The following is a 22,206-nucleotide window of genomic DNA, read 5'->3' on the forward strand; positions in this document are numbered from 1 at the left end:
ACTGGTTCCGACACAAGTCAGTCCGACTTTGAAAATGTTCCCTGTACTACTTTGGTCCGACTTTGATCCTACTTCAGCCCATTGACTATCATTGAAGTCGGATCAAAGTCGGATCGCCGTCTTTAATTTTAAATAAAAAAACGGCATGGGTTCCCCCTCTAAGAGCATAACAGGCCCTTCGGTCTGATATGGATCTTAAGGGGAACCCCCTATGCTAGAAAAATGGCGTGGGGGTCCCCCCAAAATCCATACCAGACCCTTATCCGAGCACGTAGCCCGTCTGGTCAGGAAAGGGGGTGGGGACGAGCGAGCGCCCCCCCGAACCATAGGAGGCCGCATGCCCTCAACATGGGGAGGTGGGTGCTTTGGGGCAGGGGGGCGCCCTGCGGCCCCCCCCCAAGCACCTTGTCCCCATGTTGATGAGGACAAGGGCCTCTTTCTGACAACCCTGGCCGTTGGTTGTCTAGGTCTGCGGGCGGGGGGCTTATTGGAATCTGGGAGCCCCCTTTAATAAGGGGCCCCCCACCCTATGTGAATGAGTATGGGGTACATCGTACCCCTACCCATTCACCTGGGGGGAAAAAGTGTCAATAAAAAAAAAACACACTAGACCAGTTTTAAAAGTAATTTATTAGGCAGCTCCGGGGGTCTTCTACCAACTTGGGGGGTCTCTTCCGACGTCTCCGCTCTCTCCGGCCTCTTCTCCCACTCTCCGGTGTCTTCTGCCGGGCTCCTCCTCTATCTTCTGCTCTTTTGCCCGCTCTTTTGCTAGTGTTGGCCCGGTCTTCTTCATCATCTTCTTCCTCCGATGTTGACACAACGCTCTCTCCCGCTGTAATGCCGTGTGCGCGGTGTGCAACGACTTATATAGGCATGGGGCGTGGTCACCGGGTGATGTCACCTGGTGACTCCGCCCCTTATGACATCACCGCCCCATCATGCCCCAGGCAGTGATGTCATAAGGGGCGGGGTTACCGGGTGACAACACCCGGTGACCACGCCCCATGACTATATAAGTCGTTGCACACCTGCAGCTGCCTAATAAATTAATGTTAAAAACCGGTCTAGTGTGTTTTTTTTTATTGACACTTTTTCCCCCAGGTGAATGGGTAGGGTGGGGGGCCGGGATCTGAGGGGCCCCTTATTAAAGGGGGCTCCCGGATTCCGATAAGCCCCCCGGCCACTGATCCCGACAACCAACGGCCAGGGTTGTTGGGAAGAGGCCCTTGTCATCAACATGGGGACAATGTGCTTGGGGGTGGGGGGGCCACAGGGCGCCCCCCTGCCCCAAAGCACCCACCTCCCCATGTTGAGGGCATGCGGCCTGGTATGGTTCGGGGGGGGCACTCGCTCGTCCCCACCCCCTTTCCTGACCGGCCGGGCTGCATGCTCAGATAACGGGTCTGGTATACATTTTGGGGGACCCTCGTGCCGTTTTTTCGGCGTAGGGGGTTCCCCTTAAAATCCATACCAGACCAAAGGACCTGGTATGCTCCTGGAGGGGGAACCCATGCCGGTCTTTTATTTAAAATTTGGCATGGAGTTCCCCCTCAAGATTCATACCAGACACAGTGCCTGGCATTGGCGGGGATCCAAGTCGGATCCCTGTTCATTGAAAGTCGGAGGTATGTCGACTTCAAGTTGCAGGGCAAAGTCAGATCCAAAGTAGGATGGCTGTCGTGTCGCACAAGTGTGAACCCGGCCTCATTATCTGTCATTTGACTGACAATATGAGCCACGCCAAGTAATCTCAGGATTAAGGTGGGTAAACTCTTTGCTATCTACATCTTGCTCTCCTAGTCAGCTTTTTGTGCTGTCTATGGAGGCATTTTGTTCCTTATCCAGTTTAGTGTTAACTAATGTCGCTGTAAATAGAATGTTATTCTGTTCTTCTGTTTGATCTACAGATCATTACAGATTCTTCAGTGTAGGCGATACCCTTTCTTCCACTGTGTCCTGTCCAACTACAAGACAAAATTAGGATATGGATAGTTAGATCATGCCTAAATCTCGCCGATTTCTCACGGATCTGTTTTGGCACACAAATGTTAAAACTCCTGAGTAAGTAAGCTTATAACCTTAGAGATTGATGCTCTTTATTGCTCTTACTTAGTGTTCTTTTTAAGTGACATAATTAGGATAATGATAAGTTTTCTATATCTGTTGTCTTCCATCTAGATTAATTTTTAGACATTCCCGGCGGCCAAAAATTCTTCCCTGCTCACTACAGCATATCCTTAGGGCAAACACCCTCTTTGGGTGTGTGGCAGTTTCATCCATGGGTGCTTGTGAAGGATGGATTTTCTCCTCTGACCCTTCTATTCCTAACTGAATTATCGCATTTGAGTTGGTGAAACGCTCTTATCGGTGGTCAGTATCACTGTACGCAAACCTGTTGTACGCCCGGTTTTCTTACATGACCATGTTTCAATTATCATGTACATGTTTGTGATGATATTTATTTTATCACCATAGATCCAACTTACAACATTGAAAAGAATAAGCTCGGATTAGTCCCTGAAGAAGATAAAAACCATGTGTGTTTTTCAAAACGCGTTGGATGGTCTGTCACCTTGACAGCTTCTAGGCTTCATAGTTGGTCTTTTAATTCTGTGTTTTCATGTATATGTCTTGGTTTTATCCAATGCTATGTATTGTACTTTTCACCATGAGTTGTCTATTCATGTAATAAAAATCCAATTATTTCCTACATATTTCCTGTCTGTGATCCATTCAAAGTCCCATTTCTCTGAGGAAATTAGTTTTATTACTGTTATTTGCTTGAACATTTTGTTTTTCTAGCATAAGTGGTTCTCAACCACCAGGCCAAGGAAGCTATCATGTTCATCCATGCTAAACGCCCTAAATGGCATAGATGACGTAACTCCCACACATGCCCACCTGATTTATAATTCATTCAAACACCAAAGCATTCAGACTTTGTACACTGGGTTACAAATCCAGAACAAAGCCTGGTCAGTGTACATTCTGAAAACGTTTGAAAGCAGGTAGGTAAGATTCTTTTATTGCAGAGGAGACTTATGGTTCTTTAACACCAACCCAAGATTCCCTCTATTTTCAGCCATGTGACTTATTTTCAATTTTTTTTGGGCTAAATTGAAAATTATTGACACATTTTGACAATAAGGATACCTATCATGATGTGATAGCTTTGTAAATAAGCGTATGGGATGTCTCTTCTGCAATAAAAAGACCTTCCTGCTAGCAAATTTTTGACAAGTAAAGTCCCACTTTAAGTAGGCCTAAACATTGCCAGTTTAAAAAACAGAAGCAAAGGTAGAAGTGTTACCCAAAGTAAAACAAAGAACTAGAATCGGATTGGTTATTAGAAGCAGAAGTTCCACTTTTTGCTGCAGTTTTAATGCATCAGTCCCATTTGCTGTTTGGAGCATCAATCACAGACCAGTCTTACGCCCATAGCTGGAAGCTGCACATTACATACAGGAGATAATCTATTTAGACATGTGTACTCGCATGTCCTGGATGCTTATCAGTGAAGATTACATTCTGCTATCAGTGTCAGATGTATCAAAGTCTAATTGTGGTGTGTTAGTTAAATATTTCCATGTTGACGTGATCAATGTTATCATTATTATTACTCATCACGGTATCTGAGGTTTAAAAGTATGGACGGGATTCAAACTAGAGTAAAGGTTTATATGCCAACTGATCACTTTTATTAGTCCTAATGAGCTAAATAGGCCTTTAACCCCTCTGGAGTCGGCCCTTTAAGAGGTTTAGAATGGCAGGAGGTGATCACATGATCGAAAAGCTCTTAAGAGCTATCGGGTGCTTTTTGTGAGATGCTGGTAACTGTGCTGGGAGTGCGCAGGGCGGGCGCTCTCGGCACAACTTTATTTGCACTATTGCACGCAAATATGCGCCCGCTCTGCACCACAGCCCCTTCCGCCAATAGGCCGCATATTTGCGTGCGCTCGCCACCAAGAGGTTAAAATACCTGATTTGTTCTTTTACCAGCATTTTTTAAGTTGGTGACAGGGTCTCCTAAATAAATCTCTGCCCCCTCTCTCAGATTAATAATTTCAGATTTGTTAGCTCAACTTCAACTAAAAAGGGTCATATCAGGCAACTATGATTTATTTTCTCTAACCAAACATGAATAAACAGTGTTATAACATGTTGTCAGCAGACTACCTGTGTGTAGATCAGCCTAAGCAGTGCCAAGGTGCTATCTCTGTGTCTAAGTCCTATTCCAATAATTGTTATCTTGTGTTCCAATTAAGATACCATCTAAATAGCAGCAATTAAAATTAGCCTATGAGATAAAAAGTGTAATTGTAATTACAAGAAAAATGCAGAAATTGATAATGGAGGTTTATAAGGCTGTAAATGTTCAAAGAACACATTTTCTTTATGATGAAAGCTTAGCAAGCAAGATCTTTCATAGTTAGGCAGACCTTAAAGTGTAACTGTGAGCAAAATTGAAAAAAAAATTATGTATATGATGCTGTCACTAGCGTAGCCCTGTTTTGGGGGGTTATGACAAATTGCCTTCCCCAAACAGGATATTGCGCTAAACCTATAAGTAAATAAGAGAACTTAAAGTGGAGTTCCGCCGAAAAAGAAAAAGGAAATGTCAGCAGCTACAAAAAGTGTAGCTGCTGACTTTTAATTATCGGACACTTACCTGTCCCATGGTCCAGCGATGCGGCCGTACGAAGCCCCGCTTCTCTCCCTCTCCACTCCAAGGCATCGGGATTCCAAATGTGGCATGTCAGGGGGTCACTTGCACTTAAAGTGGAAGTTCCATTTTGGGTGGAACTCCGCTTTAAACCTTCGCTACGTGAAGAGTGGATTTAATAATAAAGTTGCCAGTGATTCCACCCAGGACAGGGCCTCTGTGAGCAAAGGGTATTCCCTTCTTGAGAAATTAACCAGTCATCTAAACAAATTGGGAGCAGAGAAACCAGCATATAACAGTAACCAAAAGTATAAGGATGAAATCAGAAATACAAGTTTTATATAAGAAAAGTTTAATAATAGTAATCCAATGTACAAACAGGCTTTATTAGCAAAGGGTCCAACAGGAGTCTTGGTGGAATTGGACATGGGTATATATAGTTACTTCCAGATAAATGTTGCAGCAAAATTTAATTGCAGGGCCCCTGAGGATGATCATAATGCGGCGTTCATCTTGGTGTCAGAGACCTAAAGACAAGATCTGCAGTGATGAGGAGACCCTCCAGCCATTGTCCAATAAGTCTAGAATGCAGTGTTTCACCAGCAGGAACTGTGGTATGGCACTGGAACGCAGATTCAGCGTATCTACTCTGTGCTTAGTCCCTAGTAGCATCTAATCTGTTATGCAACCAGACTAGTAGAAGTGGCTGTCGGATGCCTAACCTGGTTCTAGCCTATGCTTGTTATTGAGCACTGAGCTAAAACTGACTATAGAATCCCAGACCAGAAAGAACAGGGTTAAGTAACACAACAACAGCTGCATATAAACCCTATTGCAATTAACAGGTTCACCTACTGATATACTGGAAGGTGACCACTACACACATACAGTAACACAGACCTAGATAACTGGCACTGTACTACATGTGAGATAATAACAATAGGACAGAGACTCGTCTGTCAATAGGATTCAGAAATACACTCAAGGAGCTATGGGCAGTTTTAGGTAAACTATTAGAGCAGGGATCTCCAAACTATGATCCTCCAGCTGTTGCGAAACTACACGTCCCATGAGGCATTGTAAAACTCTGCATTCAAAGACATGACTAGGCATGATGGAAAGTCTAGTTCCTGAACAACTGGAGAGCCATTGTTTGGAGACCCCTTTATTAGCGCATAGGAATACTTGCCTATTAGTCTCTGCTTCTTGTCTTGGTGAAAATACAGCAGCAGTAGCAGCCCTGGGTGTACAAGGTCATTTGGCTCAGTTCGCTGTCCCTCCCTCTCTCTCTCTCTCTCTCCACTTCCCCCTTCTGGGGTTTTCTGACCCAGACGCACATAGACAGGAAGTGATGTACATAAACTGTCCCTGTGAACATTAGGCAGCAGAGCTATTTACAGACAGTTACATAGGTAGTCAGGTTGAAAAAAGACAAAGTCCATCTAGTTAAAAAAAAAAAAAGAAAACACCAGCAAAGCATGATCCAATTTGCTTACAGCAGGGGGGAAAAAATTCCTTCCTGATCCCCTGAGAGGCGATCGGATATTCCCTGGATCAACTTTACCTTTAAACAGTGGCATCGCTAGGGGTTGACTTCTGGGGCTATAGCCCCAAATCTGGGGCCCACAGCCCCATGTCTCTGCAGGGGTCCCCAACCACTGGGCCGTGGCCTCTCTGCAGCCGGGCCGCATGACAAAGCCGGAGAACCGGCGGACAGAACGGTAGAGCCGGAGAGTGGGCAGGCCGCATTACAGAGCCGGAGAGCCAGCAGGCAGAACCAAAGAGAGGGCAGGCAGTATGACAGAGCTGGAGAGCCAGAGAGGGGGCAGGCACCATGAAAGAGCCCGAGAGCCAGCCAGCGGGAGAGCCGGAGAGTGGGCGGGCAGCATTGGAGAGCTGGCCGGCCGGAAGGCAAGAGAGCAGGAAGATGACATGATCTCTCACCGCCCGCCCTGCATCACCGCTGTTCCACCCTCAATGTGCAGCTGCGGGCTCTCTAGGGACCCTGGTGTAAGGGGGGCTCCCTCGGGGGATCCTAATGTAATGAGGGGAGCTCTAGGGACCCAGGTGTAAGTGGGGGGGGCTCTCTGGGGACCCTGGTGTAAAGGGGGCTCTCTGGGGACCCTGATGTGAGGGGGTGCTGATGTAAGGGGAGGCTCTCTGGGAAGATGGAGATGCCTCCATTCTTTAAGAGCTAAAATGATAGCTAACAATTCTTTGTCCCCAATCTCGTAATTGCATTTCTTAGAAAAGTAGCCACAAGGATGCATAGCGCTCTCAGAGGTAGGACATTGAGACAGAAGGGCGCCCGCTCCAGTCTCGGATGCATCGGTGTGCCCAGGCACACCCAGCACACCCTGTGCGCATGCCTATGGCAGGGCCCTATTCTTCCCACTGACACCAATCACTGCCGCCAGGAAGATTTGAAAGATCTCCCTCTTACCGGCTCTGCTATAAGAGTAGTGTTTACACACTTTTCTTTCACTGTAGCGGCAGGGAGATCAATGTGTCGGGGTCATAAATATGTAGAAACACACACACGTGTGTTTGATTTTTAGGGTGCACACCCTAATGCAATAGGCTACACATACCAATGGATCTTGTAGTTGGTGTCAGTGGAAGGAATAGTCCCCATTGTTGGGGTCAGTGGGAAGAATAGGGCCCTGCAGTTTGTACCAGTGGGAGGAATAGTGTCTCATCATTGGTGTCAATGGAAGGAATAGCGCCCCATCATTGGTGTCAGTGGCAGGGTGGATTTGATTTAAATCAAGTCCATTTAAATCCTGATTTAAAACATGATTTAAATCACTAGTAAAAAGGCTTGATTTAAATTGACTCAATTTAAATCATAATTTTTAAAGAGCAACTGTCATCTCTGTCCCGCAGCAGCTCCTTCTCTGATCCGCTGTTGACTCACCGACAGTCCCATTCACTTTAATATTTTTTTATCCACCCTGGTCAGTGAGAAGAAACGGGACTTGCAGTTTGTGTCAGTGGGATAAATAGTGTCCCATCATTGGTGTCAGTGGAAGGAGTAGTGCCCCATTGTTGGGGGTCAGTGGTAGGAATAGTGCCCCATTGTTGGGGTCAGTAGTAGGAATAGTGCCCCATTGTTGGGGTCAGTGATAGGAATGGTGCCCTATCATTGGTGTCAGTGGAAGAAATAGTGCCCCATTGTTGGGGTCAGTGGTAGGAATAGTGTCCCATTGTTGGGGTCATTGGTAGGAATAGTGTCCCATTGTTGGGGGTCAGTGATAGGAATAGTGCCCTATTGTTGGTATCAGTGATGGGAATTATGCCCCATTGTTGGTGTATAGGAATAGTGTTAAGAATAGTGTCTTGTATCAGTGGGAGGAATAGTGTCCCAAGGGCCTGATAAAGGCAAGCAAAGGGCCACACCTGGCTCCGGGCCGCAGTTTGAAGACCACTGTTCTAGACTAATAGGTGGAGAAAGCACTGCCAGAGAGATGAGCTCATTGCTGTGCTGCTTCTGCTTCACTGTCCAGTCACAGGTTGGGGCGGTTCCAGGACAACTTGGGCTCAGAGGAGGTGGGTTGAATGATGCTGGCTATCAGACTGAGGACATCTAATGGCAGAAAAAAAATCACTGCAGGGGAGATCCCTGAAGTAAAGGTGCATATTGCAGCAAAAGCTGGTTTTGTTAGTTTATCTTTAAATGGGCTGTTCATTTTTATTTTGTTATTTTTGTCTGCTTTAATATTGCAAGCCAAATGTCACAAATTTTTCAGCTTTTTTGCCATGTTGCCCTGAAGAAAATACCCTAAACACTGATGTTCTAGAGTAGCATATATATTTTTGTTTGTTGTCCTTCGGTCTCCTCTAAAATAGGAGCAGCAGGCTGCAGTGATTAGCTCTTTTTGTATTCAGGAAAGAAGTAATAAAGAACATAGGACTGGTTTATCTCTAAGCACCACCTGAGCATTGTAGTCTTATCTGCCTTCTTCCATGCAATGCTGGATGCTAATGTGTGCTGATTACTCCTGCTTTGCTATTCCAGCTTTGTTTTTTATGGATGTCCAGTATTGTGTATCTACAAGAAATATATTGCATGTGATGAATTGATCTCTTTATGGCCTGGGCACAATAGAGTGGAGCATGAATTGACCATTGGTGCAGTGGTATCAGTCTATCTCCTGTTAGGGATGAACCAACACTTGTTGGAGACATCAGTGCAGTGGAGGACATGGTCCATGCAACATCATGTTGTATAGGATGATTTGGCTAACATTTTTAGTTTTGTTGTTTCTTGCTGTTGGTGGAGATTCGACTCCTTGCTCGAAGTACCAGATCGCCTACAATACCTCCTGCTATGAATTTGTTCGCCTTGAACGCACTTTCCACAGTGCTCAGTCCTGGTGTGAAAGAGGAGGGGGACATCTGGTCTTCATTCATGATCAGGGGACTCAAGACTTTCTAGGACAACATCTAGCAGAAGATGCAGATTGGTGGATGGGGATTGTATACAACCTTCAACCTAAGAGTGATTCAGGTAAACTGGTAATACATATGGTATAGATTTTTTGTTAAATGGAAACCAAAATCTGGTACAGCTCTGCACAGGAACCAATCAGCTTCCAGGTTTTATGATCAAAATTGAATTGAACAAGCTGAAGTTAGAAGCTGATTGGTTACTTTGCACAGCTGCACCATGTTCAACCCCAATATCTAAGACCCCTTTCACACTGAGGCACTTTTCAGGCGCTTTCACGCTAAAAAAGCGCCTGAAAAGCTAAGGAAAACCTATTCCCATTAAAATCAATTAATGCTTTCACACTGGGGCAGTGCGCTGGCAGGGCGGTGAAAAAACATCCCTCTCCATTGAAATGAATGGAAAGCTCTTCCCAAAAGTGCTTGAAAAGCTCTTCAAAGCGCTCAGTGTTTTACTGGCAGTTTAGAAGCCCTCAGTGGGAAAGGGGTCTAATAGTGGCCATAGTTACACACTTCAATAAATGATTTATTTATTTTCTGATCATTCTCTTCCAATAGGAACAATTGATCTATAGTTGAAAATCCATTTAATTGATATGCAAAAATGGGGACGTGGAATCCCATTGATAGTAAGATGTGTTCATAACTTACGATCATAATGTATCAATCACATCTCTGTTTCCACCATGTAATCTCGTAATCTGATCGATTGAAATACGATCGTATTCATCAACAAAAGTATCTTGATGCTGCTGATCGATGCGAAACAATCAGATCATTTTCTACCTTGGTTGACTGTCTTGGTTTGATCAAATGCAATGAAAAATAAGTCTAAATTGATCTTAAGGGAAGTTATGGCTACTCCTCGGTTGTTTGTGGATTCAATTGTTTTGATCAAAGTGATCATCGCTTGGATAATAAAATTAAAATGTGTGTGGTCACCATGGTAGGGTCAGGAAACCACTGACCCTGCAGATCCTAACCAACCATAGATGGATCGAAATTCATCTGGTCTAGTAGGAACTAGTCAAATTTTGATCCATGTGTGCCAGCTCCTGCTTGTCAGAAGTCAAATGTTAAATCAACTTCTTTTGAATAGGAATGTTGGAAAACGTATCTGCATCAGAAGATCAGTGTATTCTGAGAGTGGAGAGTCCTGCTGGCAGATTACAATGTCCTTGCAGGGGGATTCCTCCATGCACCTTGCTTGTGTGGATGGAGTAATCTGTTTTTTTGGGTTTTTTTAGCCCGCTGGCTGAAAGAGAAAAAATGACCCATCTATGACCAGCTTTAAGATGTCATAGGTACCAAAGCCTCCTGGAGTACGTACTAGCTACATTACTGGGAACCAATAGGGTTTTCTCCATGTATGCTACTAAGGTTCTCAACAATAGCTTATGCTTCAGGACAATAGAATAACGTTTGGAGTTTAATTTGTAATACCTGTAAACGGTATGCATAACAAATGGGTAAAACATCAAACAAAAGAGAAAAATACTGAATCACTGTGGTGCTTAATTATTGGTATTAAGTTTTTTTTTATAGACAGCATTATATTTTAGGCAGCATATTCAACACTATGGAAATATCCTTACTAAGTTAAAAAGGAACTGAAGTCTGCTCACATACCTGTAATTTGTAATGAAAACACCTTCTGAAGCTTCCCTCCAACCACTTTGCATATTATTTATTAATTGCTGTGATTCTGTACTTGCCAAACACTCTGCAGAAATCTCCCTCCACCAAGTCTGGCTGCATCCATTTTAACTGTGGGCATCTAAAGCTGCTGCCTGTTCACTTCCTGGATTTACACAGACACACAGAGGCACACCTCCAGCTCTGCAGCCCTGCAGCTTTCATTGGCCCACTTATGACTCATTCCCCCTCCCTTCCTGGCAAACCCTTCAAGAGAGCTGTGCATTATGTCATAAGCCTAGGCCTTTTATCAGACAAGAAACAGGAAGTGGGCTGTATAAGGTATTTACTGGCCAAAAAAAATGTTTTACTATCCAAAGTTAAAACAACAAGGGCAGAAGATTTAATAGATGGAAAGATGAAAAAATGACTGGAGGTCTGCTTTAAGTAGATAAACCTAAGACAGTATCATGTGTTGCTGTCAGCAAGCTCTCAGTACTTGCTTATAACACCGGAAGGATTACAGAAGCCATGAGAAAAAAAAAAAATTCTCCTGTTTGTTCCAGAAAAAAATTTACATTTTCGGAAAATGTAATAAAAATTCAGCATGAAGTAGTTTTACAAATTGAAGTAGTTTTGTTACACTGGGAAGGTGAAATGCAGTGCATATTACAAGTATTATGCTTAAAATAAAACTATAGCTTATTCAGTAAATAAACTAAACTTACTTTTTAAAATTGTATTTTTTATTGCAAATAGAATAACAAGGACTGCATACACTATATTACCAAAAGTGTTGAAAAGAAGAATCCAGAAAGTTGAATTTTTTTGTATTCACCATATTTTTATAAACGGGCGTTAAAAATGTACTGAACAAGAATGACCTAAAAATGTTGTGTATGCAGTTGAACATCATTTTATGTGTATTAATAGCCGTATATCACCTTTGAACAGGAACTTTGACCTGGCTGGATACATCTAATGTAAGCTATAATAACTGGGGAAGTAAGGAAGCCTCTGTCACTAGTGGGAAGTGTGGCTACCTAAAGAAGCAGTCTGGCTACCAGTGGGCAACAACTGACAACTGCAGCCAGGATTTCTTTTTTATTTGTGAATTTGGTAAGTTACTCTGTATACATGTTGATAGGTAATTTTTTGCAAGAAAAAAAAAATAAATATTAGATTGGTACACCTAATTATATGAATAAAGCCTTACTTTTTACAAAATCACAAGCAACTTAAATGCCAAAAGTAGAAAATAGTTTGCACTGTAAGCTAATATACATGTGTCAAAAGGGAGCACTTCACAATTTTTTTTTCAAGACTGCAAGGCAGTTAAAATGTATTCTGAGTTGAACAGCCTAGAATAAACGTACATGTTGATCTGGCTCTACCCCAAATAGCGCTGGCCAACGCTGTATCCTGACCTAGGCCAACAAGGCCCAGGCCTAGGGCAGCACTTTGAAGGGGGGCAGCATGGAAAGAGTCCCCACCGGCTTACGCTACACTGTTAGTGTAGCACCAGTCTTATGGGGCTTACTGGGCTCGAGGGGCAAATTAGTCTAGTGCCCCCGTAAAGCAGCCGCACTGCTTCCGGTATGCGGCCGGCCGGCATTCTGCAATTAGGGGGGGGGGGGGGGCGCCGCTTCTAATTCTGACTGTCCTATCATCCTGGACCACAAACTTTCCTCACTGTGCTATGTTTTCTGCGGAACCATTGGCATGGTTATATCTTCTTAGTCCTCTCCATAAAATTTGTGCTTAAAGTAGAACTATAGGCAACACTTTTTTTTTTCATTTTGGATAAAATAAGGGAGGGTTATAGCCCCTGTCAGTTTATTTTTTACCATCCCTGTCCCATTGCAAAGATTTCCCTTCACTTCCTGCCCCATAGCCAAACAGGAAGTGAGAGGAAATCTATGCAAATTAAGGGAATCCATTGCCCCCCCCCCCCCAGGCCCTCACAGGTAGTGTCCCCACTCAAAAAATTCAGGGCGGGTCTTAATCAGCAAGGGGTGTGGCCTTGACAAGAAGGGGTGGGTCATATTTAAATTAGGGGGTGCACAAGTTTAGTCAGGCCTAGGGCAGCACAAAACCTAAATACACAACTGGCGCTGGCCGAACATTGGATGATATATTCAGGCTGCTCTATCTGATTGATGTCAGTGGCTAGAACATTAAAGTCACGGGCTGAGTCGGTGAACACAAAGCCTAGGGTCCCATTTAAGTTGGATATACATATATTTATCTCAAAAGTAGTCAATTCACTAAATAACATGCGTTATTTACCAAATGCGTTAAATGTTCATGGTTTGTAATATTTAGTACTGAAAATTTGTGTTGTTTTTTACTTTTTTTTAAACCACATTTTTTTATTTATTTTTTTACATGCTATCAGTGCACCAGAGGAAGCTAGTTCTGTAAATGAATGCACACAGAAATAGGAAACTGTGAAGACATTCTAGTGTGCCTTCATTCACATTTTATTTCAATTTCTGAGCTCAGGGCAGAACAATTTTACTCTGATACATTGTATACTTTTACTTTACTGGCCAGTGCAGAGTTCCCCCCATTGTTATTTTGTGCATTACTAAAATACTGACTGCCTACTGCCAGTTGATGAATAACGAATGTGTGTGCTTTTTAGTGAATTGACTTTAAGCCTCGGTTCACACATATGTGCGCTGAAATCGCTCCATTTTTTAGTGCGATTCAGGCATGCATTTCTGATTGAATACCGTTGCGTTTTCAATGTGATTTTAATACAGGTACAATTTTGCATCTGCCTTGTCCATAGGAACTCTGTCTCTCCCTGACCCGCTTGTTTGCATAAACGCCTCAGAATCGTACTTATATCTGAACACTCATCTCAGATTGTCAATATACTCTATGGGCTGTAAATTTGGGATGCAAATGCTTCAAACTCACACAGGACCCTTTTTAGAAAGTCAGTTAAAACGCAGTGCAGTTGAATCTCTTGTATGTGAACCACCTCCATACGAACACATGCTATCTGGCCTGTCATGCGAACCAGCATCTGTGAAAATGCATCACAAATTGCATATGTGTGAACCAGGGCCAGTGGCGGCTCGTGGTTTTTCGTTTTGGGGGGCAGCAAACAACCACCCCCCGAGGGAGTTCTACATTCTTACTGCTCTAACAGTAAAGAACCCTTTATGTAATTTAAAGTGGATGTAAACCCTCACATATACCCAGTGAAGTGAATAGCCTCAGATGATACAAATCTCCCTACATAAGTTTTACATGTATATCTGCTGTCTTCAGCTTTCTAGACTCTTTAGAAAGTGCACATCATGTTACAAATATTTCTTCCTGTTTCAGCAGTGGGAGGGGAGCCTGGGCATACACTGTGTGTGAGCTAATTGAGGAAAGGCACCCCCCCCCCTTCTACACGGGCAGAGGAAAGAAGAAACGTGCAGAGCTGTGCTGTGAATAGGCAAGCTTTCTGCTTATCTAACGCTAAGTTCCCTCCCAGACACAAATTTGTATCTACTGTTAACTTGTGTGTCAGAGAGCTTGTCAGAAGTTATCATGCTGATAACAGAGGAATGGAGCAGCAGAAAGACACAGCACTTAGAGCTTTGGAGAGAGGTAAGTAAACAATACAGATATTTGTGCCCAGGTCAGATTCCATATATGGGGTTTACATCCACTTTAAGATCATACTGCCTCTCATCCAACTTCATTGTGTGGCTGTATGTCCTCTTTAGAGACCCTAGGGTAAATACTAGAGTCACCATTCAAATATTTGTATATTTGTATAGTGCCTCTTCGCCATCAGTTTAACTCCTTCATGCTGACAGTATCCAAAAATATGCGGCCTCTTGGGGGGGTGGGCCTCGATGCTGAGTGGCTGCATATTTATGTACCAGAATGTGAACACAGCTCTGCCGAGAGCGAGCGTCCTGCATGCTCCCGCAACAGTTACCGGCGACTAGCAGAAAGCTCCTGACCGCTACTTATGGGAGCTTTCCGATCATGTGGCTGCTGTGACAGACAATCATGGTGGTCATATGATTGGCATCTGAAACCCCTTAAAGGGCCAGGAGGTGCAGGTGCCAAGGGGATAATGTTTGTAGTCATTCCTCTTAAACAGACGTCCTCCAGCCCCATTATTAGCTTTCTTGCCCTTCTCTGGACTCTCTCCAGTTCAAGGACATCCTTCCTGAAGACTGGTGATCAAAACTTGACTTATACTCATATTTGTGGCTGAACCAGAGTTTTGTCATTGGTACTAACAATGAAAATGTCACAGGGCTTCATGAATTTCTCAAAAGGCTTCCTACTAAATCCACACCAGAAATGTGTCATAAATGCCTTATTGAATTGTCCTGATGGTGTGTTGGGTGCTGTGGTGTATTGTAGCACAAGTGCATTGTGTATGAGCACTGAGGTGCCATAAATGGCAATGCACATATATGATGATCTGCAGCACACATATTACCATATTGATTTTGTGTAAATAGGTCCTCAACGTAACATAGAAAAATCACATTTGTTATTTTAGGTATTTAAAGTGGAATATGTTGTTTATTATTCATGTGTATAATACACCAATAAACATCCTGTTTATGTACAAAAATTAATTATTATGAGACCTGTGAGACTTGGTGATATCAATACTCTGCTGCCCACTGGGGTTGGTTTACTAAAACTGGAGAGTGCAAAATCTGGTGCAGCTCTGTATAGAAACCAACCAGCTACAATGTTTTATTGTCAAAGCTTAATTGAACAATCTGAAGTTAGAAGCTGATTGGCTACCATGCACAACTTCACCAGATTCTGAGTGCTCCAGTTTTAGTAAATCTTCCCCACTGCTCTGCTTGCTGGAGAGGAATCTGCACAGCATGGATTTCCCTGCTGTTGCTTCATTCACTCTATGGATTTATGCTTTGTGGACTTTTCCTGCTGTTTCCTACATTTTCCCAGAACAGATGACCACCTCAACATAGAAACACAGTGCAGAACGGGAAAAAGTTCAATTGCAAAGAAGCATACAGAAAATACTAAGACATTTCCCTCTGATTGCCTTTTTTGAGCACCACTGCCAGAGTTCAGGTCCTTTTTAACAGATAATTTTATATTGCATTGTGTGTAAAACATTCTTCTATTTTTTAAATACATATCTGTAATGTATTTTTATAGAATCTGGCTTTACCATAGCCTGTGATAACCAGAATGCTACAGTACAGTGTGGATCAGGAGAAGTGGTACAGATTAATGAGAGTTTCTATGGACGCCAGAGCCCCCATCTTTGTGCCCAGGAGACTGCTGCCCCCTCCGCAACTGGCTGCAGGTGGAACAACGTGAAGGAGCAAGTTTCAGGTACAGTGCTGATTCATGCTTCATATTACAGAGATACTATCATATAGATATGATGTGCCCTAGTGCATCAATGGCATTCCTGCATGGCTTATATATTTTAGGATGTACTAATTAAAAAAGAAAAAAAAGTAGTATGGTATTTTCTATTACATGTAATGTGGCATAATTTTTACCGCCTTTCCTTGCTTGTGATTGGGTATCCTTTGCAATGCAAAATTTCAACACATTCACTAAGCTCTGGGGAAAATTCCCTTGCAAAGTCCAACTTTACTTGCAAGATGAACAGCCTATTTGCCTTTAGTAAATCAACCCCATAGATTTTAGAGGGTGGTTGGACCATCCTCCAGGTAAAGTGCCTGTAGAATGCTCTGTAAAGTTGTATGCCTGACTTAGCTCTTTTACAAAATACTACTAATTACTGATAATTATGCTGGTAGGAAATGTATGTATTAGGGTTGTACCTATACCGAGTATTTGCACAAGTACTCATACCCATGCAAATACTCCCGATACCGAAACCGATTCCTTCACAAAATTAATGGGCTCAAATCATACTGCAAGGAATTGCATGCAATTTGAACAGGAATGTGGTGGGATTGCTGTCGTCCACCCCCCAGCCTGGAGATTCTCCTGACCTCTTGGACAATTCAGCAAAGCCAAACATGTCTTTTTGTACATATATGGCCTAATGTTTGTGTGGATTTGTTCTTATATGGTTTTAACAGATTATGTTAATATTTGTAATAAAGATCAGATTTTATTGAATTTCTGTTTTAGTCCTTTTCATGTACCACAAAAGTCTGACATATAAGGTTCCCTCTATGAAACAATATATAATATGGATGTGGTACAATATAAGAGCCAAATCTTTTTTCTTTTAAGACACTTTAATGATATTTTAATGATTATAGAGCTTCAGTCATTTGTGTCTTTTCTATCTGCCTAGAGTTCATCTTCAATAACCCAGGTTACATCTCTTTTTCTCTGTCAAATCAAATTATATCTAAAATTTTAATGTGTTCATCTGAAGCAGATATGATTTCATTTTCAAAAAAAAAATTGTGCTCTTAAATTAAATACTATCTGGGATAACTGATGTTACCTATAAATAAAACATCTCTAGCTGTGAAGGTCATTCCATTTATTCTTCTTCCCAAGGTCAATGCCAGGGGCTCCAGGCTTGTCAGATTGCCACGGAAGCTTCTCTCTTTGGTGAGCCATGCCCTGTGTCAGGAAGTTATCTGTCTATCAGATACAGCTGCATGGAAGGTAGGTGCCAGACTTCAGCTTACGTTGTGTTCTCACCAAGCTGTATTTAGAGTTCCTCCATGAAGCAAGTAAGATCAAGCCGTGAACTGCTAAATATATGATGATCCCATAAGGCCAGACTTAGGCTGGCCATAGATTATGAAAGTTTTCTTTCCTTCAACCATATGTTGAAGGAAAGAACATTGCTTGATTCTCCATCAACACAGTCGGTGTTGATGTGGGAATCCCTCCTGCTGCACTATTGTATTCTGACAGCAGGAGGTTCCCTGCCATCAGAACATAAGGATCACTGCCAGCAGTTATAGCTGTCGGCAGTGATTTTATGGAAAAAAAACGTCAGGCTGGTTCTACTGAAGTCGATCGATATATAGACTTCAGTACAACCACCCTATCCATATATGGATCAAAATTCAGCCGGGACCTGCTGAACAACGAATTTCGATCTGTCTATTGCGGGCTTTAGTACCTCTGGGTTGGGCTTTGGCCATCTGCATTGGCACTCTGTCACAACCTTCCTCTCCAGGCAGCCAGTATGTAATGCCTCAAAGAGACTACAGTTAGGGCATATTGGGGGTATGAATAATTTCAATGACCAGCCAGAATGGGAAGGTCCCACACTGTGCACAATTATTGTACAATGGATTGGCATGTTACAATGTATGATTTTATGCTATTGTCTTCTGTATGTAGATGCTGGGCAACAAAGCAAATTGTTGCTTATAGTTACTTGAATAAATTACCCCATTACAGTATACTAGGTGGAGTACCGGTAAACTTTTAAAATCAATATTGATTTGGGGTCAACTTTAGTTTATGTTCTTTTTTATAAGTTTATAAGTAGGTTGAGAGAGCAGACCAAATGCAAAGAAGGGAAGAGTTCTACTTGTGGCTGGATAAAAACATGCATAATATTCTTACAAAACACTTCATATTTACATGGCTATTAAAAAAATACATTTTTTTTTCACAGAACTTGAAAATTGTTATTGAATTCCCCAGGGTACCAAGTACATTTAGCACTTGACCCCATTCTGATCTCTGGCCACATTGTGAAGTTGTGAAAAGCACATTTTTATGTCTGTTTGTGCCAGCTTCATCCCAGGCTGAAGCCCAATTTATGGGCATTCTAACGAAGAAGCTACAGCACAGTAGCCACTGCTCCTTCTTCATTCTCATTGAGCTGGATATTTTCCATATTTTATAATCTAGTCCCCTGGGGTATGCAATGATGATTTGCAAGTTTTGGTGATATTTATTGAACAATAGGAGAGTTGATTTTTAGATACACTATATTATAATATGACTTCTCCACCACTGAGAAAAGATAATTCATTGCCTACACTGAATGTAACAGATCTCTGAATGTGGAAGAGTTGGAAGATTGAAAGAACCCTCTCACCCATTCAAAGGGTGTGGGTCATGTTCCATTCAGTGTAAACAGTTAAAGGATTTTTTTCAATGGAGAAGGAGAGAGAATGAAGCAGGTCCCCATTAGATGGTCTCTAATGCAGTTCAACCCAAAGACCTGAAGCTATTAACCATTGCAGCGCTGAAAGTTCAGTGCCAGGAAGAAGACTAGGCACCCTACAGAGAAGACTTTCACAGCCTGCATGACGTGGGAAATCCTTCAGTATAGGTACCTTTCTTAAGCTGTAGCTAAACTTCAGCTTTAAGCTAAAGGTTTTTAAATAAAGCTTGTTTTGTTATCAGGTCTGCAGCTTGATTTGCCAGATAGATGTCTGGTGTCTGAAAATATCACAATCACTGTGAATTGGCTCCTAACTCCCTTCACTGGAAATCTCTCCTGCATTATAAACACTGGAGATGGATACTCTATTGATCCCTATCAGCCTGAGAAGTAAGTGAAGCATTACAGCAATCTTTACAGCAGATTCATTTAGTGGCACAGATGAGTTCATGTTACGTGCTCATTATCATGTAAAGAAGATTATTACTTAATACGTTAGCCTTTTCATGCTGACATGTGACTTATGACTACTACCACAATGTTACATTTTCATTTTAAAAGACAGGTAACCACAAACTCACTTAACATTTTTTCAAGTTTCACTGAGGTCAGTCTTACATAATGGCTAAGGGCAGTCAGCAGAGAAATGAGTCTAAGTTTATTAAAATCATTGCATATATGGCACCAGCATATTCCATAGAATGTAAGGGGCAACTGTTTATTATGTACTGGCCCATGTTTTCAGGGCTACATAAGTGATTATGGGAAAGTATACTTGAAAAGGTGAAAAATCATCAGTAATAATTCTAATAATATTCCACAGTAGCTTAAATGTAAAAAAACCCCTAAAAATAAATTATGATAAACTGATAACAAATGTCCATAAAAGTGCTAGTGATTTGTGCTTTGTCTCTTCTCACTGGAGATGATACACCCGATGTCCACCACCAAAGTGAAAGTGCAGGTCCCTCTCCCTTTAGAATATCATTTATCGGACCACATTGCCTCTCATTTTCATGACTGGCAATAGCGCTTAGCGATGATAAAACATCTCGGAAATTCAAACATCACCTCCAATTCATTACTCTGGCTCTCATATTTATAGCCACATGTAGAGGAAATAGAGAAACGCCTCAGATGGTGTAACATCTCAAGATACCCGCTTTTATTAAAAGAAATTCACTCACATTTCAACCATATAAAACAAGCTCATACCATCATAATTGGCGCCAGGTGTCAAACTATAGCGGTCTCACCACCTCCAACTGATTGGGAAGGCCGCTACGTCACTGCCAATTCCTGTCCTGACGTCACATCTGGTTGCCACGTAACCACACCCAGATGCGTTTCATTATATACATTTTCGTCACATTAAAGACCAACCAGAAACCATCGAATAACCACCCCCTCCTCTTCCTGCACGTGACTGCAGAGATTGTCATGATAGTTCAGTAAGCTTATTTTCTTGCAAGATAATCATATAGTTTAGTTTTTTTTATTTGCTGAATTCTAGGCAAATGGTCACTTTCTTCCACATGAAAGGAAGCATAAACTAAAGCTGCCCATAAACAATTAGAATTTTGTTAGAAAATGTTCATTTATGGATTTTTTTTAATGGTTAGTGGGGTCAAATCAACAATCAGTTTCGAACGTAGTGATGGGAAAATTAGAAGGAGCAGGATGGAAAATATTGTACATATTGTAATGCGTATGTTTTAGGCACAAAAGAAGGGCTTTCAAACTAAATCAGCTGACTGATGGCAAGATCAAATGCTCTGGCAAATCATTTTTAAGACGTTCCTGTAGTGCTCTGCCCTAGGCTGGATGAATTAGGATACTGGATAAATGTTTGGGAAGGCTTGTTCAGAGATCTCTCTGTCCTGGGGTCTCTGGCCTGGGAGGCAGCCTGTGATGCTAGAGAGCCGTTGTTGTCAGGCCTCAGCAAGTGCATGGAGGAACCTGGAATTAAAGACACTTGCTGGAGGACACTACCTTGGAGAGCCATGCTGGAGAACGATCCCATTTCACTGAAGAGTGTTGCATGGAAGTTGGTTGGAGACAGCTTTTTCTTTTGACATTGTGAGTAGGACCCTTTGGCCTAGAACTCAAGATGGGCCTGTGCTTTGGGTGTTAGATGCCAGAGGTTGCTACAAGGACTGTGATTGCTTTTACAGGGTCTTAGATAGACTGGTTGTCACCTCTACCTCCAGTATTATTTAAAGTGGTTGTAAACCCCCTACAAACACCCAGTGAAGTGATTAGCCTGAGGTGATACACAGAGATTAAACAAATCCTCCTACAAAAGTTATATCTGTTTATCTACAGCTCTCTTTTCTCTACATCCGTTCATAGTGCTGAATTGTGAAGCTTGTCTGAAAGTTCAGAAAAAAGGGGGCAGAGAGCTCAGTGAGGAGAGCTCTGACAGCTGATTGGAGGGAAGGGACTCACCCCCATCCACACAGCACACAGGAACAGAGCTGAGGATGTCAATCATGTTGCTCCCCTATCGCCATTGTTCTCTTGGTGTCAGGAAAACTTGTCAGAAGTGATTCATGCTGATAGCAGAGGAAAGAATCAGAAGACAAAAATTACACTTAGTGCTCTTAATTGAGACAATTGCATACTATGGAGGGATACTGTATGCTTTGTTCATATTTAACGTGTGAGGTTTACAACCACTTTAAGGGCTCATGTACACTACAGCTGCTAAACTTGAGTTTAGGAACTTTTGGCGTTATTTTTGCCAAAGCTCCTAAACTCAAGTCCATAAAAGCCTATGTATCCAACTTTAAGGGCTCCATGTACATATAGGCTTTTACAAGGGCTTAGATGCTGCTGCAGTTAGGGGAGGTTCAACTTTTCTCAACCTCCCTCTCTTGAAAACGGAAGAGTAAGGGAGGGTTGTAACCCCTGGCAGTTTTTTTTTCCCATCGGTGTTCCATTGGGGTGATTTATTTTCACTTCCTATCCCATAGCCAAAACAGGAAGTGAAGGGGCCAGAACTAGCAAAAAAACATTTTGCCTTTAGTTATATTTTAATCAGCCAATAGAATTGTATTTTTTTTTCATTCAACCAGTGGGTTGAACAGAAAAAGAAGACTCAAATTCCCTATCCACACACTCAAGGTTGATAGGGGAATCCTCCCTGCTGAGGTATTGTTTTCTGACAAACTCGGGAGACTTCCTATCAGGAACCATGAATCAGACCGAGACAGAAGTAAAGTTAAATCACACTTGTTTAATAATAATAATAATAATAAGGTAAACAGAGTAAGCGTATTCAAAACAAGCCAGAGTTCAGTAACCGGATCGGGTAGTCAGCCAAGCAAATGTCAGAGAGCCAGGGATAAACGTAGTAGTACAGCAAGCAGGATCA

The 22,206-nt window shown here is 42.3% G+C and overlaps 1 protein-coding gene and 1 long non-coding RNA gene across 2 annotated transcripts in view; both read left to right on the forward strand.

The window, feature by feature from the left end:
* Window positions 1–2,665, forward strand: part of LOC141112570 (uncharacterized) — a 70,710-nt gene extending 68,045 nt beyond the window's left edge. Inside the window, exon 3 of the long non-coding RNA XR_012236621.1 lies at window positions 2,476–2,665. This is a non-coding gene — a long non-coding RNA (uncharacterized lncRNA). The remainder of the gene's footprint in view (window positions 1–2,475) is intronic.
* A 7,051-nt stretch (window positions 2,666–9,716) lies between these two features.
* The window catches only part of LOC141111747 (polycystin-1-like protein 2), a 160,168-nt gene continuing 147,678 nt past the window's right edge, over window positions 9,717–22,206 (forward strand). Inside the window, exons 1-5 of the mRNA XM_073603883.1 lie at window positions 9,717–9,741; window positions 11,702–11,866; window positions 15,914–16,093; window positions 17,252–17,362; window positions 19,073–19,220. Coding sequence (XP_073459984.1) covers window positions 9,717–9,741; window positions 11,702–11,866; window positions 15,914–16,093; window positions 17,252–17,362; window positions 19,073–19,220 — 629 coding nt within the window. The remainder of the gene's footprint in view (window positions 9,742–11,701; window positions 11,867–15,913; window positions 16,094–17,251; window positions 17,363–19,072; window positions 19,221–22,206) is intronic.

Source organism: Aquarana catesbeiana, linkage group LG11, assembly GCF_042186555.1.
Source record: "Aquarana catesbeiana isolate 2022-GZ linkage group LG11, ASM4218655v1, whole genome shotgun sequence".
Taxonomy (NCBI): domain Eukaryota; kingdom Metazoa; phylum Chordata; class Amphibia; order Anura; family Ranidae; genus Aquarana; species Aquarana catesbeiana.